This window comes from Cariama cristata, unplaced genomic scaffold (assembly GCF_000690535.1).
Source record: "Cariama cristata isolate BGI_N322 unplaced genomic scaffold, ASM69053v1 scaffold7212, whole genome shotgun sequence".
NCBI classification, from domain to species: Eukaryota; Metazoa; Chordata; class Aves; order Cariamiformes; family Cariamidae; genus Cariama; species Cariama cristata.
The window spans coordinates 48,376-63,725 of record NW_009605433.1 but is presented as its reverse complement, the minus strand read 5'-3'; the positions used below and the strand labels follow the sequence as shown (position 1 = coordinate 63,725).

The 15,350-nt window shown below is 35.7% G+C and overlaps 1 protein-coding gene across 1 annotated transcript in view; it reads right to left on the bottom strand.

Annotated features, from left to right (window-relative positions):
- Positions 1 to 819: 819 nt before the first annotated feature.
- Positions 820 to 15,350, bottom strand: part of ROCK1 (Rho-associated, coiled-coil containing protein kinase 1) — a 62,674-nt gene continuing 48,143 nt past the window's right edge. Inside the window, exons 12-24 of the mRNA XM_009695942.1 lie at positions 13,368 to 13,456; positions 11,718 to 11,766; positions 11,011 to 11,146; positions 10,547 to 10,638; positions 10,172 to 10,418; positions 9,190 to 9,296; positions 7,957 to 8,107; positions 6,895 to 7,055; positions 5,833 to 6,017; positions 5,084 to 5,153; positions 3,566 to 3,660; positions 1,506 to 1,671; positions 820 to 936 (exon numbers count right to left, since the gene is read on the bottom strand). Coding sequence (XP_009694244.1) covers positions 820 to 936; positions 1,506 to 1,671; positions 3,566 to 3,660; positions 5,084 to 5,153; positions 5,833 to 6,017; positions 6,895 to 7,055; positions 7,957 to 8,107; positions 9,190 to 9,296; positions 10,172 to 10,418; positions 10,547 to 10,638; positions 11,011 to 11,146; positions 11,718 to 11,766; positions 13,368 to 13,456 — 1,665 coding nt within the window. The remainder of the gene's footprint in view (positions 937 to 1,505; positions 1,672 to 3,565; positions 3,661 to 5,083; positions 5,154 to 5,832; positions 6,018 to 6,894; positions 7,056 to 7,956; positions 8,108 to 9,189; positions 9,297 to 10,171; positions 10,419 to 10,546; positions 10,639 to 11,010; positions 11,147 to 11,717; positions 11,767 to 13,367; positions 13,457 to 15,350) is intronic.

The following is a 15,350-nucleotide window of genomic DNA, read 5'->3' as shown; positions in this document are numbered from 1 at the left end:
GGGGTTGCCCTGACTCAGGTGCAGGACCATTCACTTGGCCTTGCTGAAGCTCATAAGGTTCACACGGGCCCACTTCTTGAGCTTGTCCAGGTCCCTCTGGATGACCTCCCATCCCTCAGGTGTGTCAACCGCACCACTCAGGCTGGTGTTGCCCACAAATTTGCTGAGAGTGCACTGAATCCCACTGTCCATGTCACTGATGAAGATATTAAGCAGTACTGGTCCCAGTACAGACCTGAGGGACAACACTTGTCACCGATCTCCATCTGAACATTGAGCCATTGACCACTACCCTCTGGATGTCACCATCCAGCCAATTCCTCATCCACCAAACAGTCCACCCATCAAATCTGTATCTCTCCAATTTAGAGAGAAGGATGTTGTGGGGGACTGTGTCAAAGGCCTTACAGACGTCCAGACAGACGACATGCATAGCTTTTCCCTTGCCCACTGATGCAGTCACTCCATCATAGAAGGCCATGAGGTTGGTCAGGCAGGACTTGCCCTTGGTGAAGCCATGCTGGCTGTCTCAAATCACCTCCCTGTCCTCCATGTGCCTTAGCATGGCTTCTAGGAGGATCTGTTCCACGATCTTCCCCGGCACAGAGGTGAGGCTGACATGGTCGGTAGTTCCCAGGGTCCTCCTTTCTACCCTTTCAAAAATGGTTGCAATTTACATGGAAGATGTATCTTCAAGATGAAAACAATATTATTTTTCATCAAGCCCAAAATAATAGGGAAGATAAACAGCAATGTCCTCTCCCATTTCTCATTTTGCCACATATGCTTCAAATTCAACTGTGCTTCATAATACATGCATTAAAACTCCAAACATGACATACCTTCCTCCTGTTTCTTAATTTTTTCACTGATCTCTGAATTTTCCTTTGTTATTAAATCAACATCTTTGGTTAACGTGTTATTAGTTTCTTCCAGCTAAATGAAAAAACACATCACAATTTAAAACAAAGAAATTGCCATAAATTCTAAAAATATTTATACTACTATTATTTTAAATACCCTTACATGCTATAAAGTGTCTTGAAAAATTACAGTTCGGGGGTTGGTTTTTTTGTGTATGTGATTTTTTTTTTTTTTTAAAATAGTTTACCAGTGGGAAGAAACTCAAGACTTTGAAGTATTTTTTTAAAAAGACTAAGTTATTTTGCAATAAGAGTCTCTAATACACAGTTCCACGAATTTACAAGATTTAAATAATACATTGGGCAATGACAAGAAGTAATTACAGAAGGCTTAACTGAATTATAGACATTCACTTGATTTTCATTCTGGCTTCACAATTCACTCAGATTCATCAAGTCTACATTTCTTTAGGAGTTCACATGATGGGATTTAAATGTTAAAGGTCCCAACTGAGTCCAAAACTTAGATACTTAAACAGTTATCACATATGATCACAATAAGAGCATAAATTAAAATAAAACCACAAATTTCTGTTTCCAGCTGGAAGATACATAGGTATTAGTTACAGTGGAATAACTTACCCTTCTTATGATGCTGTCCTTATCAGTCATTTCTTGCCTGTGTCTTGATGCTGCTTTTTTGCTTTCCTGACTCAGTTCAAAATACTGTTCTTCAAGGAGTGCTCGTGCCAACCGTTCCGACTCAGCTTTGGTTTCAGCTAAATCCAATTGGGTAGTGAGCGTTTCTCTGTAAAAAGGACATTAAGATTTTGTTCTCCTGTGCAAAACATTCCAAATTTTCAGGAAGATTAACAAACCCAAATTACACCACCCAGCTAATTGTCAGTTTCTTATGAAAAACAGGATTTACAAAACCACACTCTGTACACTTGTATCTTTTGATGGCCCACACAAGCTACAGCAGCAAGCTTACTACAATTCAATTAAAATTTCAACCATCCATGAAACATCAACCCTTAGGAAACCAGGTGTCATATTCTCCTGCCTTTGAGGAATAAAAAATAAAATTAAATTGCATGTACAGTGTGGTCCATCAAAAGATAATTAACCCTATCAGTATTAGCTACCTCTTCACACAAGATTACTGCTCATGAAGATGTGTGCTCCAGACTGAATGATAATGAAAATTGCATACAGTTTCTGAAAACATACAGTGGTCCTGTGTCTATGCAACCTTTTGCAGAAAGGCCTGCAAATTCTATCTACAGCTTGAGAGGCAGGGGTCATTAACTTAGGTGCAGTACCTCATTAACGTATACACAACTTCCAATCAGTTCAACATACAAGCCAAACTTTCTTGCTCCTGCTTGGAGTATAATTGCCTGCAAAGAAACCCACATAATGCATGGTGGCCACTCTAGCACCCACTGGTCAGGTGTCCCCAGCAACATGGGACACAGCCCACAGCATGCTGAGATGGAGGTGGCAATACATTATTGCAGTACTCCCTTCCTGCACTGCAAAATCAAGAGATTGATGTAATGAAATGTGTACTGCTATGGAGTCCACCGATTTGATAATCTGTAGTAGACACGGGCCTCTACTGTAAAAAGGTAATTGCTGAAGTATACTCAGGGTTTGTCACAATTCCCACAGTTGTATCCAGGTGAAAAACATTTATGATGAATAGAAGATTGTGGACAACAGTGAGTGTATCCAGGTGAAAAACATTTATGATGAACAGAAGATTGTGGAGAACAGTGAAGGAACAGAATAAAAGGAATCTATAAAAACAAGTAAGAAAAAGAAAAAACCCACAAGAGGAATAAAGGAAGTCTCTCCTATACCCCCCACTCCCCCACTTTTTTTCTTTTTTAATTTGGGTACTACTCCTGAACAACTTTGCATAGACAGGTATTTTCCTCCTACATCGTATTTACTAGCACAATATCTTTTCTTTCTCCCTTTCTTAGCCCACCAAAATGTATCATGAACACTCTACATAACCCCCTCCCCTTAGATTGCTTTGCAATGCTGATGCTCAAGTAGAACAAGAGCCTCAGACTTCAGAAGAGAGAAACTGCTTCATGCATATGGCTACAGATTGTTTCTTCAGAATAAACGTATTAAATAAATTAATAAATTGGAAAAACAAGCTTAAAAAACTTCTTTCCTTATTTGCTAACTTAGAAAACAGTACATCACAATTAACGGTTGTTGGACTAACTGGTTTAGCTGTAATCAGAAGTACACTAAACTTAGTATTCAAAGTACTTTCATTATCTTTTTCTCAAGTTATTTCATTGACTATAGAAAGATACCAAGTAATTATCAGGATAATAAAATCAAATAAAAAAAATTGTTACACAAGCAAAATGATGACCACAAATTGGAGTGTTTTTTCAAAACTTTGCATCTTCCTAAATTCTCAGAAGTCATCATTCTTCTTCCAGACATTACCAACAGACTCCAAAGAAAATGTGAATGATCATATTTGGCTTTGCGAGTCTGCATAGGTAACATCCCATGCATTTGCCATCTTACAAGGTGTTACGGAATACTTTTGAGATCTGCCTTTTTCCGAAGGAATTAAACATTTTAAATCTGATTCAGAATCTTCATGAGTGAGACGATACTATATGGAAAAATTCGTATCTATTTGAGAAACACAATGGGCATACTTTTCATTTTGCAATTCCTGCATTTTTCTTTGAGTTTCTTTATTCTTTTCATCAATTTCCTCTTTCAGTTCCTTAACCTGAGTTTTGTAAAGTGTCTGTAAAAGAAAGCATAAAAAAAGAAAAGAATTATTATTCAAATTCCACAGTGAAATTCTTCATTGTTTTGGTACTGGTTGCTTTGAATCTGTCAAACCTCAACACATGCCAGTACTGTCTTTAATGGAATTTCCTCCTTCCTGCCTGTCCGAGATGCTCCTTTCCAGTTTCCTTTATGTAAGGAACTGATGTGACCAGGTTAGTTTCCAGTTTTCTAGTCTGATTTCCTACATAAGTTGTACAAACACACTTGCCGACAAAAGGGAAGGAAGGCACTAGGACTCAGCTGAGGAGGTCTCTTGGAGACAACAGGACAAAGCTGCATCCCCTTGTAGCATCACTGTCTCAAAATGTTAGTCAAACAAGCCTAATACTGTCTTATGCTTCCACCTGTGGTATTCTTTTGGTATCCATGTATCTTTTCTCTTAGACTGTACATTTTTTATGTACTGACTGACTTTGTCTTAATAACTGATTCAACAGAGGTCCGATTTATGTGAATGACTTCTGTTCTTAATTACTGTATTGTTATTAACACCACCAGCAATTCTGAAAGTTAAAGTTTGATCTTCTATAGTAAAGTACTTATGCGAAATATTCAGACTGAATTACAAATGTCTCATTTAAACTACAGCTACTGAAAAAAAAGAAAACTGAGAATGAAACACAATACTCCGGGTCTTCCTATCAGCAGTATGGAGAAATGCACAAAAATCTGTAACATATAATGAAATTACAATCCTATGCAGTTTAGTAAACATAAAATTTTTTGTCCCGCTAAGGAAGAACCAAATGTAAAAAGTACTTCCCAAAGTGAAATGAGACTGTTTGTATTCACAAATGTATCTCAAGTTCAGGTGTTACAGAGCATCTCATGCTATTGTTTCTTTTCACAGCAATGAAACAGATCAAAATAAATCTATGAAATACACATTTTGGCTACCTGGAGTACCGAATAAGGCTCTTCAGGCACTCAGGAGCAGAGAAGCTATCTTTTTAGAAGGATGAGAAATACGTGCAGAATGTTACTGGATCTATGGTTCTTAAATATACTTATGCTGGATCAATAGCATGGAATATATTCCAGTGAGCATGGAGATTCTGAACTCTCTACAATGTTTGCAATTATGTCAGAAAAATATCTCTTTTCCAACCTCAGGATAGGAACTATTCTGATGAATAATTCAGATAAGAGTTACTCAATATAATGTGTAAGATTCGATAAACAACTACAAAGCAACATATTAGACAGACTATCTAATGTTCTCTAATTTTTTGTTCCTTGTATTTCAAGCAGGATTTTGTGAACTGCTGATTTATGCCAGGTTGTTATTTACATTTAAAAAAATTTAATATGTCAAACTATTCATTGTTCAATGATTTCACGTCAAAATGTAGCACTCAATTCTTTGCAAATCTTACCGAAAAATACTGCTCAGCTTCAAGTTGATCCTGAAGCTCACGCATTTGACCTTCATTTCCTCTGTACTGTCTTTGAAGAAATAAAAAAGGAAAACACGTAAAAAGTCAGCTACTAACAAATGAAAAGACTGGCTATTTCTAACCAGAACAGCATCCTATGAAGATGTTACATTTGCACACATACTACTTCAAAGAGCAAAAGTTTCCTGTATCCTAAAACTCTGATTTAATTACGTTCTTTATTCTACCCTGATGATTGTTTCAGTACATAATTCTAGAAGACAAGAAGTACTCTAAATGGAGAAAAGTTATGTCAGCTGAAGGAAGGTATGATAGAAGCCTCATTAATGAAAAATATCTTCAGTCAGTTTAAGAAATGCTAAGAAAAATAATCAGGTAGTTAAAGGGGAAAAAAAAAGCTACTGACTCCCATGTTGTAAAACTAAAAGTCACATATGATTTAGTAAGTAGCATCACAGTCAATCCATAAAGAATTCGCTCAAATGAAAGTGGCATATGCCTTGACATAGAATGATGAGCCGAGAATTGTTCTGCATCATAGCTCATAACAAAAATATTCCAACACTGAAGGCTACACACAGAAATCATAACATGCAACTAAAAATACTCTTTTAGTTTAGGAAAAAAACGCCTATGCACCAAAGAACTTTTTTCACTAATAGGAAGAGGCAGAACAGTACATGTATAATTAAGCAACTTTTTCCATTTTACTTCAGATTTTTACTTACTTAGCAAGCTGAGCCAGCTCAAATTCCAGTAACCTCTTTGCTTCCAACAACGTATTGATTTCCTGTTTCAGCTGCTTCTCAGAACCCTTCAAGTTATCTGCTTCAAAAGCTTGCGCCTTTAATTCATTCTGTGCCATTATTCGCTTATTCGTCTCTTGTTCTAGTTGAAGTGTCAGATTCTTTACCTAAATGAGAAATATTTCAATTTAGGAGTGTTTGCTGAATAACCAATAGCATGTGGTTGCAAGTGTTTCATATATGGATTATTTTATGTCAAACACCATTGTGTAGATGCTACACATTGTACAATATGTAAAAATATTCCTAAATCTCCAAACATGTCAGTGCAATAATCTTACAGAAAGCTGTTTCCCTTCTAGAACATACCTATACGATGCTGCATGATGATAAAGCTTCCCCATACTTAGCTCTTATTTCAAAGTCCAAAATGTGTTTTATCTTCTCTTAAAGGCAGCAATGGAAGAAACTCAAATTGTCTGCTGAAAGGTCCTGCAAACCTCTCTGTGGATTTCGGATCTTAAAAACTTCTCACCCTAGAAAAGCTATACCACCAATCTAAAAACTAGTTTACACAAGGCGTGACACCTACAAAAGGCGTTATAACCTTAATTCCCAGTGTCCTGTAATGAAAATAAGGATGAAACTATTATCCTCAGTACCTAGTTTTCACCCTCAATAGTCTAATTGCATTTCCCTGAACAAATGCTTTTCTGGAGAATGCTAATTCAGAACTGCAAACCACCCAAACCAATCAGACTACACAGTCAAATTCACAAGCAAGTTTTTCCTTTAAAAAAGGAAAAGGAAACACAAAAAATTGCATTGTATGAAATTGAGGGCTCAAATATGTAAGGCATCCAAGAGCTAAGAAACAAGTGGAAATTACCTAATACTATTTAGGCCAACAACTGTCTTCAGTTCTACTGTGAGGATTTATTTACACGAGGAGCTCAGTGTAAGTGAATTTAATTTTCTATTTCTCAGTGCAACTATAAATTTTTATTTATAAAGAAAGTTGTTAGTGATGAACATTTTACTTACTTCATCTTCTAGTCTCTCCTTTTGCTCAAGAAGGTGTTCCAGTTTCTGCTGAGATTGCTTCAGGTCAAAGTCCAGCATGGAACACTGTTTTTCAGCTTGAACTATTCGATTTTCTGCCTTTTCTCTTGCTGCCCTTTCTTCCTTTACTTTTTTTTCCATTTCTAAACAAGATTAAGGAAAGAAAAACAACAAAAATGAATATGTAGCATCTGCAAGAATGCTTTTGTAAACACAGTCTTAAATATCCTAATATTTTTCAGATCCTTTTGTTCAGCTATTTAAGCTCTTCTGCTGTTAGATGGACTGATTACTGAGTAAAAACTTCTTGGCATTATTACAAGAAACACTAAAGAAAGAAATATAATTCCAATTTGCATTCAAAGCACTGGTATCTTATCATGACAACTGAAAGATAAATAAGTGAAAGAAATTTAAAAAAATGCAGAATCTTGAAGAAATCATTATGAAATAAAGGCAAAGTTTCATTTCCATGAATGCATAGTACAGTGAAAGAAAAGAAATGCTACCATTCATGTTTGCTTTCTGAAAAGTTACAAACTGCACATTTACGTATCGATGACCTTCACAAAGCAAACCTGACGTATTCAATTAAGATACCAAGACACATCTTTGATTCACGGATATGTATCTACAAAAGAAACTTCACCACTTCAGACAACACCAATATTTTTAATGCAGTTACACAGGAATGAATGCTCCAAGAAATCTATCTTGATAATGCATTCTTTCAATTCCATTTAGCATTAGCCAGAATTTTAAGATTCAATAGCATTTTAGAAGCCAAGGAAGACTTTGAATTGCAAACACAGCAAGATATTCAAAACATTAAGAAACTATTCCATTTTTATGGACCAAGTACCACATTAGAGGAAATAATTTAAAATGCATAGTTTTCCTGTTTTAAGATTTGATATACATTTTCTTTATACAAGGGATTAAACTTCTATAAGACTACTACATTATGAGACAATGTGTTTTAAGATATCATAATCAAAATACCTTTTATTATGTATTTACCTGAAACTTGCCAGAAACACTTACCACACATTGCAACGGATCTTGCCTCCTCTATTGACTGATGTTTGTCAGTTAACCGAGCTTTAGTCACTTTGTGTTCATTTACTTCCTGTTCTAACCGGTCTTGTAATGATTTGAGTTTGTAGTTCAAATCTATCTCTAAATTATTCTTTTCCTAAAGATAAGAAAAAAAGTTACCGGATTTTTATAATATTTCTATAATATCTGAGGGAATCACATTTCATTTCTTCCCTTTTTTAGTGTTAACTTTCTGTTATGAAGAAATTATCAATGTTATTTTCCATGCTTAATAAAGAATGGTAGCAGACAAAAACTGTACTCGATGCTCTAGAGAAAATTTCATTAATTTCTTCCAGTAGTCTATAAATTCATAATATAATGGAAACTTCTCAGTTTTAATCATTAGTAGTCACCTAAATTGGAAACACACAAATTCAATTCTGTTATTTCATTGTTGGGATTGCCAGCCATTAACAGTAACTCATGAAACAAGCACTGGAGATGCGCTTTGAGAGAGAGGTACTTGCCTTTGGATTGCTGCTTCACATAACACCAAATGAGAACAGTAACTGCTTCCACCTTCCCTCATAGGTACTGATACATCTTTGGTTTATTTGGATAGACCACACAGCACAGCAAGGCTTCACCTGACCTCAAAAGATAAAGGTAACTATGTGGCCTATCTGGAAAAGGGTGCAGGATTTCCTTTTACTCTTCTTTACTTGTTTCTCCATCTTGGGGCACGGATCAGAGATATTGGGGGAACACGCTGCTACCATTCTTTAGGAAGGAAGGAAAACAAATTCAAACAGTTCATCTCCAAAGTTGATCAAAAGGTCTGGCACTGATCCAGTCAGATTAAAATCCAGTAAAAGCAGAAATTTAAATTTCAGACTTCTAAAAAGTTCGATTCAGAGATTTTTAGGAGGCAAGCCTCTGCAGCAATGGGCAGGCAGAACAAAAATTACTTGCTACTAGCAGAAGGGTTGGATCCTTGAATCGGTTAGTGAATGACAAACATGAATTTTACACCCAAAGCTACAAGTAAGAACTACCCGAAGACTTGTGAGACTTACCATCCTCATGAGACTGTAAATTAGCACTATTTAGTTAATCACTTTAACACAAGACTGATTTAGAGCAAGAACACAGGACTTAGTAACATCAATAAATACTATTCGAAAATACAGTCAGAAGCTGACAAAGAACATTAGCCTAAACATCATTTTACCATACCTTTTCTGAATGATTAAGCATATCCTGTGCTTGTTTTCTTTCCGCTTCCACTCTTTCGAGATTGTTTTTAACATTTTTTACTTCTTCTTGTAAAGTTGTAATCCGAACTGTCATAAGAAATTATATTTAATTCAATATTAGTTACCCAACTTAGATCAATAGGTTTTTCAACCTTTATTGATTTCTGGGTCCCTAAAATATTTACACCTTCAAATTTTTCAGACATGCAAAGGCTGTACTTTGCAAAGGAAACTGATCTTTTTAGCCACTCTTGATGCATGTCATTAGTGATAATTCACAAAAAACAATCACATACAAAACTTGGTACCTGCCTTCCATCACTTCCAGTATCTAATATGCAATATTTCTTCCATTAATCCAAGTTCTCCTGTGCTATGCCACAAGCACCTTTTCTGATGCTAACTCCACTAACATGTAGGTAAGGCACATTACACACAAAGTCAGTCTCAGATGCATCTACAGGTACTAACACAATACATACTCACCTAACTGTGACTCAAGTCCTCTGCCACGGACAGAACTATTCCCTGCCCCCACAGCATCTACCACAAGACCCTGTGTGGCATCAGAAGTTCATAGTAAATACTAAGTAGAATCACAGAATGATTTGGGTTGGAAGGGACCTTTAAAGACCATCTCGTTCCAAACCCCCTGCCACGGGGGTACAGTCATGAACTAATGTAATGGAATAGTTTCTAGTATGAAGAATCAGAAGTACAAATGGTAAAAAGTTCCATGCATCCTGAATAAAGGGATTCCACACCTGCATGCCTTACTACGCGCTTGCTTATAAAGTAATGTAGAAGCATCATAAAAGCAGCAAGATCCAGTCTTCAGAAATTGTTCTATTAAGTCACACTCAGTTTGCAGGTTGGTTTTCCTCCCTTTATGTAACTGTACTTTATTAAATACGTAGGGTTATCACAACTTTTTTGGTAAAGTATAAATACAGAACAATTACCCTGTAGTTCTCCAATCATTTCAGATCCATGACTTCTGTCCCTTCGTTCCGACTCCAAAGCTGCTTGCAGTTGGTAATAATCTTTCTCCACCTGCAGTTTTGTGCTTTCTAGAACTCTGCACCTTTCCTGCAGTTCTCTGTTCAGTGATTCTACCTGACTTAATGACTTGCTCATTTCTGTGTTACCCTTTCTCAGTCTTGCTGCCGTATCCGATTCTGTCCTCAGCAAATCATTTGCTTCTTCTAGCTGTTAAAACCAAACAGACAAGATCCTCAAATATAAGAATTATTGGAATGAGTTTTGTTATATCTGAATGCTCAATACTGCTTCTCAAATCTAAGAAATAATCAAGACAGTGAACAGAAGCAACTTACTTGTTTTTGTAATTGTGTTATCTTCTCGTTTGTAATTTGTGAATGCTGGTTGATTTTTTTCAAGTCTTCCATCTGATCTTTTAGCGTGGACACTAAAGAGAAATTACACTGTTAATAAATCACATTAAAAAATTCTTCAAGTTTTCTTCTTTTACTTTTTTTTTTTAAACACTAAGACGCTCAAATTCTTGGCATATAATAGGTCTTTTGTTGACTTTTTGCTTCTTATATATATTTTTAGGTCACATTCTGTGCTTGCAGAACAACAACGCACATTGTAGAGAATAGAATTTGAAAATAAGACAAAAAATTGTGTTCAAATAAGAATAAACTCAAAATTCGTGTCCATTATTTGAAAAGATCCCTTTAAAGTTGAATAGCACTTAAAATGCTAAGCTAGTAAACTATTCCCCAAAACACATCATATACCTCACCAGTGTCAGTGTTTGGACAACATGGCATACCTTCATTTTCCACATTCCGTCTTTTTTCATTTTCTTGCTCAATTTTTCTTTGGTAGTCATTTATCTTATGTTGCAATACCATTTTTTCCTTCTCAATCTGAGACACTGTTGATTCCAAGTTCTTTCTTTGATTTCCCTAAAATTGAAAGCATTGGTGTTTTCTATTTATATTTTAAGGAATGATCCCTAAACCACTATCTCTGCAAATAATTAATCAAGGAAACAGATGCATCATTTTCAGTGAATGAGTTTGTTTTCCTTGAAAAAGTTTTCAGAACAGATGGCTTTTTTAACTTCTACATGACAAATTTATGAAATTACTAGAAATGCTATCATTAACATGATTATATGTAAGTAACTATTAAAATTATTAGTGACAACATAAGAACTCAATAGCAAATCATCTATACATTAATTTTTAGAGTAACTGATTTTGATAAACTCCAGAGAAATTGCGATGAATAAGACTAAGCAAAACATTTAGCAGAGAAAATAGAATTCAGCGTGACTTGCAGAAAGAAAATGTTTTGGAAAATTTGTACAAATAAAAATGTATCTCCCAGTGCTGCATAGTGAAATGTGACCGTTTGGTCTCAAATTTAAACTCAGAACAATTTTTTTAGTCATAGAAGAAATATCTTAAATCATGACAGTACTGTCCACATTCTTTACCCTACTAAGGCGGCTTCAGGGAGGAAAAAAATTACCTCTTCATCCAGCTCTTTCATTATCTTGTCTAGCTTTATGTTTGAAGATCTAAAAATAAAATAATTTAAATATTATTTGAGAAGAATACATTATACATAGTGTTTTTCTAGTGAAATAATTTGGGACCATTATTAAAGTGAAGATGTGTATTTTGGCTAATGCTATTTTGGAATAAACATTTGAAACTGAAGGAAACAACCAATCTTTGGAAATAATTTGCAAAATATATTATTAAGTATTTATCAACTTTGCTGCAGATTATATATGCAAAACTTTAGCTGTCACCTTTTCTCCCTTAATCTGCAAATGTAAAAACAGTGTATGTACACAACAGGTTATCCTTAAAATTAGAATACCCTGGTGAACCGCTAAAACTTCCTCTAGTTGTAAATTTTTCAAATATCTAAAATGGTTCATTAATTCAACAGCAGACAGCTCCCTACTATGGATAAAGAGATTTGAATAATATTATTTGAAAATCTCTCTGTTGAAGCAGTGTATTAGAACATAGTACTATAGAGAGAGTGAGGTTAAGTGCATAGTAAAACCTCAGTTAACTGGCAGTAACACTGACACATCCATCGCATTTTTGTAGCTAGCTATCCCTCTTCAGAGATAACACAAAGGATCCAGACAATGTTACCTGGCAGATACAATAAGGAGCAGTTACAGCAATATATCCTATCTACTAACTGGAGTAAATGGTATAACATATCAGAAGACACACTGCTGTACTCTAACTTCAGTAGTAGTGCAGGAAGACAGTTACTGAATATGGTTGGAGCAACGTACATCCTGCTTGTGGAAAGCAACCAGAACGTGTGAACAGTGAAGTTGTGTTTAGGTAAGCGACAGCGTCACACAGTCTAAATTCCCACCAGACCATTCTGGCTACCAATTCCCACGTAAGTAGCTTGTACAGCTACACACTATGGTCCTAATTCACAAGCCTAAATTCTTCCTGTATCCTATACCCAGTGTTGCCTCCTGGCTTTATTTAGGCCTTCAGGAAAAGACTTCAAAAGAAGAAGTTAACTGAAGGGGAATTTAGCTTGCATGAATCTGCATAAAAATTTCTGACTATCAGAAAAGAAGAATCCCAACTGTTTGTTCGTAAGTGTAGCTGCAAGAAATAGGCAAATTCTCACGTAGCTACTTCTTCAACAGGGTAGAAACAAGACTTTAGAAAGCTAATAGTTGTTCTTATCTATCAGTCACAGAAAAAAAAAAAAAAAAAAAGTGGTTTTCCAAAAAGTACCATGTATTTAGAAGTCAGATAGTTAATTTTAATAATCCAAAACATGCTGTATATACAGTATCTTACATAAAAAAAATCAGCACAACCATTGTGTATCTCAGTCCAATAAAACATCTGAATTCAGAGATATTGGGTAAACTCAAACATTCAAATGTTCAGAAAGAGTATGTGTTACATGGGTGCCAATGAAAACCAAAACATTTTCATCACACTATATTCAAGAAAATCATTTAAATATTGGTTTAGAATGACTTAAACCTGTGCCTGGAACTCTCTTGGAGAACTACAGTACCATTCTTAGTGTTATTCTGGTAATCCCTAAAGCAGTAATACAGAAGTGAAGTGTTAGATGTATTTAAATTATGTAAACAATTAAGGTTCAAAGTCTCACCTGCACTTCTGCTCCATTTCGTCTTTCAACTGCATTTCATTATGTAGTTGTTCTTCCAACTCATAGATCATCTTCTGCATATTTTCCAGCTTTAAATATAGTTATACATGAAAGAACATGCATTAAATTTAAAAACTTCAAAAAAATATTTCAGAATATTCAGTGCTGCTTACTCACTTCTATGTAAACACTAGATTTTTACCTTATTAACATGTGACACCTCTTCCCCCCCAAAAAATTCTAAAAAAGTTAATTACAAGAAACAACTTCAATATTACCCAGTTTTGTCATTTGCACGCATATAAAACTTTAGGGTTCAGAATAGTTCCATCAAAATTCGTGGGGCTAAGCTAAGTCAAATCCTCCTTGTTTTAAGTATCTTCCAAATCAGACTAAAGATAGAAGAATGCATTTTAATTAGTCTCAAAATTTCTTTTGCTAGCATGAACGACCACATGTATTTTGCAACGCATCTTCAAGCTCTCAACAAGTTCAGGAAGCAGAACCGGGCCTGTCAGTTATTAGCAATGAGGAGAAAATACTCTTAATGTCTATTTAGTCAGAGATCATTTTTACAGCTAGCACTGTACTAAGGTTTGAAAATAGTAACAAACTTCAGATGTTAATACAGAATATTACTGTATAGCATGTACTGTATGCCAGCAAGATAAACTCAGAAATTCATTCTTTTCATGTAGTCTGAAAAGATCTACCTTTTACTGGACCTCTAGGCACAATAATCCCACTCCAACATCAGCAAAATCCTCAGTTAACAAGAAGATGGTGTCAACTTTGAGGAAGTTCATTAAGTTAAGCCCATGCTGATTCACTCTTTTAAACCTTTTTGCTGATCTTGTCAGTATTTCAGCCTTATTTAGCTTTCCCACATTTTCCTCAACACTCTTGGAACTGCAGAGAGAATTACAGTCCTAATCTAGACTCTCTTCAAAGCAACATATTCAAGTGGTTCGACCTTTTGCTTTCTTGTTCCTTGTTTTAACTTCGAAAACTCTGCCAATTGCCTGACTCCTCCTGCACCATCATCCCAGAAAGAAGAGCAACAGAACAGTTCCTCCTATGTGTCTCTTCCTTCCCCCCCGCCCCAAATATGCTTAGAGAAACTAGAACTGCTCACTAAGATCATGAAGAGGAGACAAATTACTCTTGTCTCCATCCTTTCTTGATAGCAACAGTAACTGTCCTCAACAAGGACTGCCCTCTGTACAGCCCTAAACTAAGACTTCAGTTTGCAGACATATTATAGCATGTTTTATCCACTTTAAATGAGAAAGTTATACGTGAGGTTATTTTTGCCTGCTTAAGGCAGGTGTTTTTCTTACTTTCAATCTATTCTCCCTCCCAGTGTAGTATGAAATAAAGTATGGAGCACTCAGTTGCTCTCAAGAACTGAGGATCCTTTCTCATTTCCTCCTTTTTCTTTCTTCCATGTTCTTAAGCTACTCAAGTTTTCAGAGGAAGACATGGCAACCAGAAACGACATATTTTATATATTCACCACTCCATTCTATACATTTACCACTACCTATCACAAAGCCTTGAGAGAGCAAGGAAATACTGGAAGAAATAGACTACTTAGCACCTACAAAACAGCTCTGGAAAACCAATTACTGCTGTGACATACAACGTAACACCAGGTGGATGAGACAATGATTGTAATCAAAAACCACAGAGATGGCCTCCAAATCTAAACTTTGAGGAAAACGGAAGGAGGACCACTACACAACAATTTATCTCCTTGGTATGAGCCACTGAGAACTAAAGCAAGAAGCAAGACCACTTAAAGGCTAGCTCTCAAAGAAATTTCAACATAATTGCTCTTCCATTCCTTGGTTACTCAGTTTATAATCCTTCCAGACAGGCTGCATAGACGAACTAAATGGGATAGATGAGGAACAGGTCCAAAAAGACATCTGGCAACTGAGGCACTTCTGTACGGACTCCTACAAGTTTGGGTCTCTATTG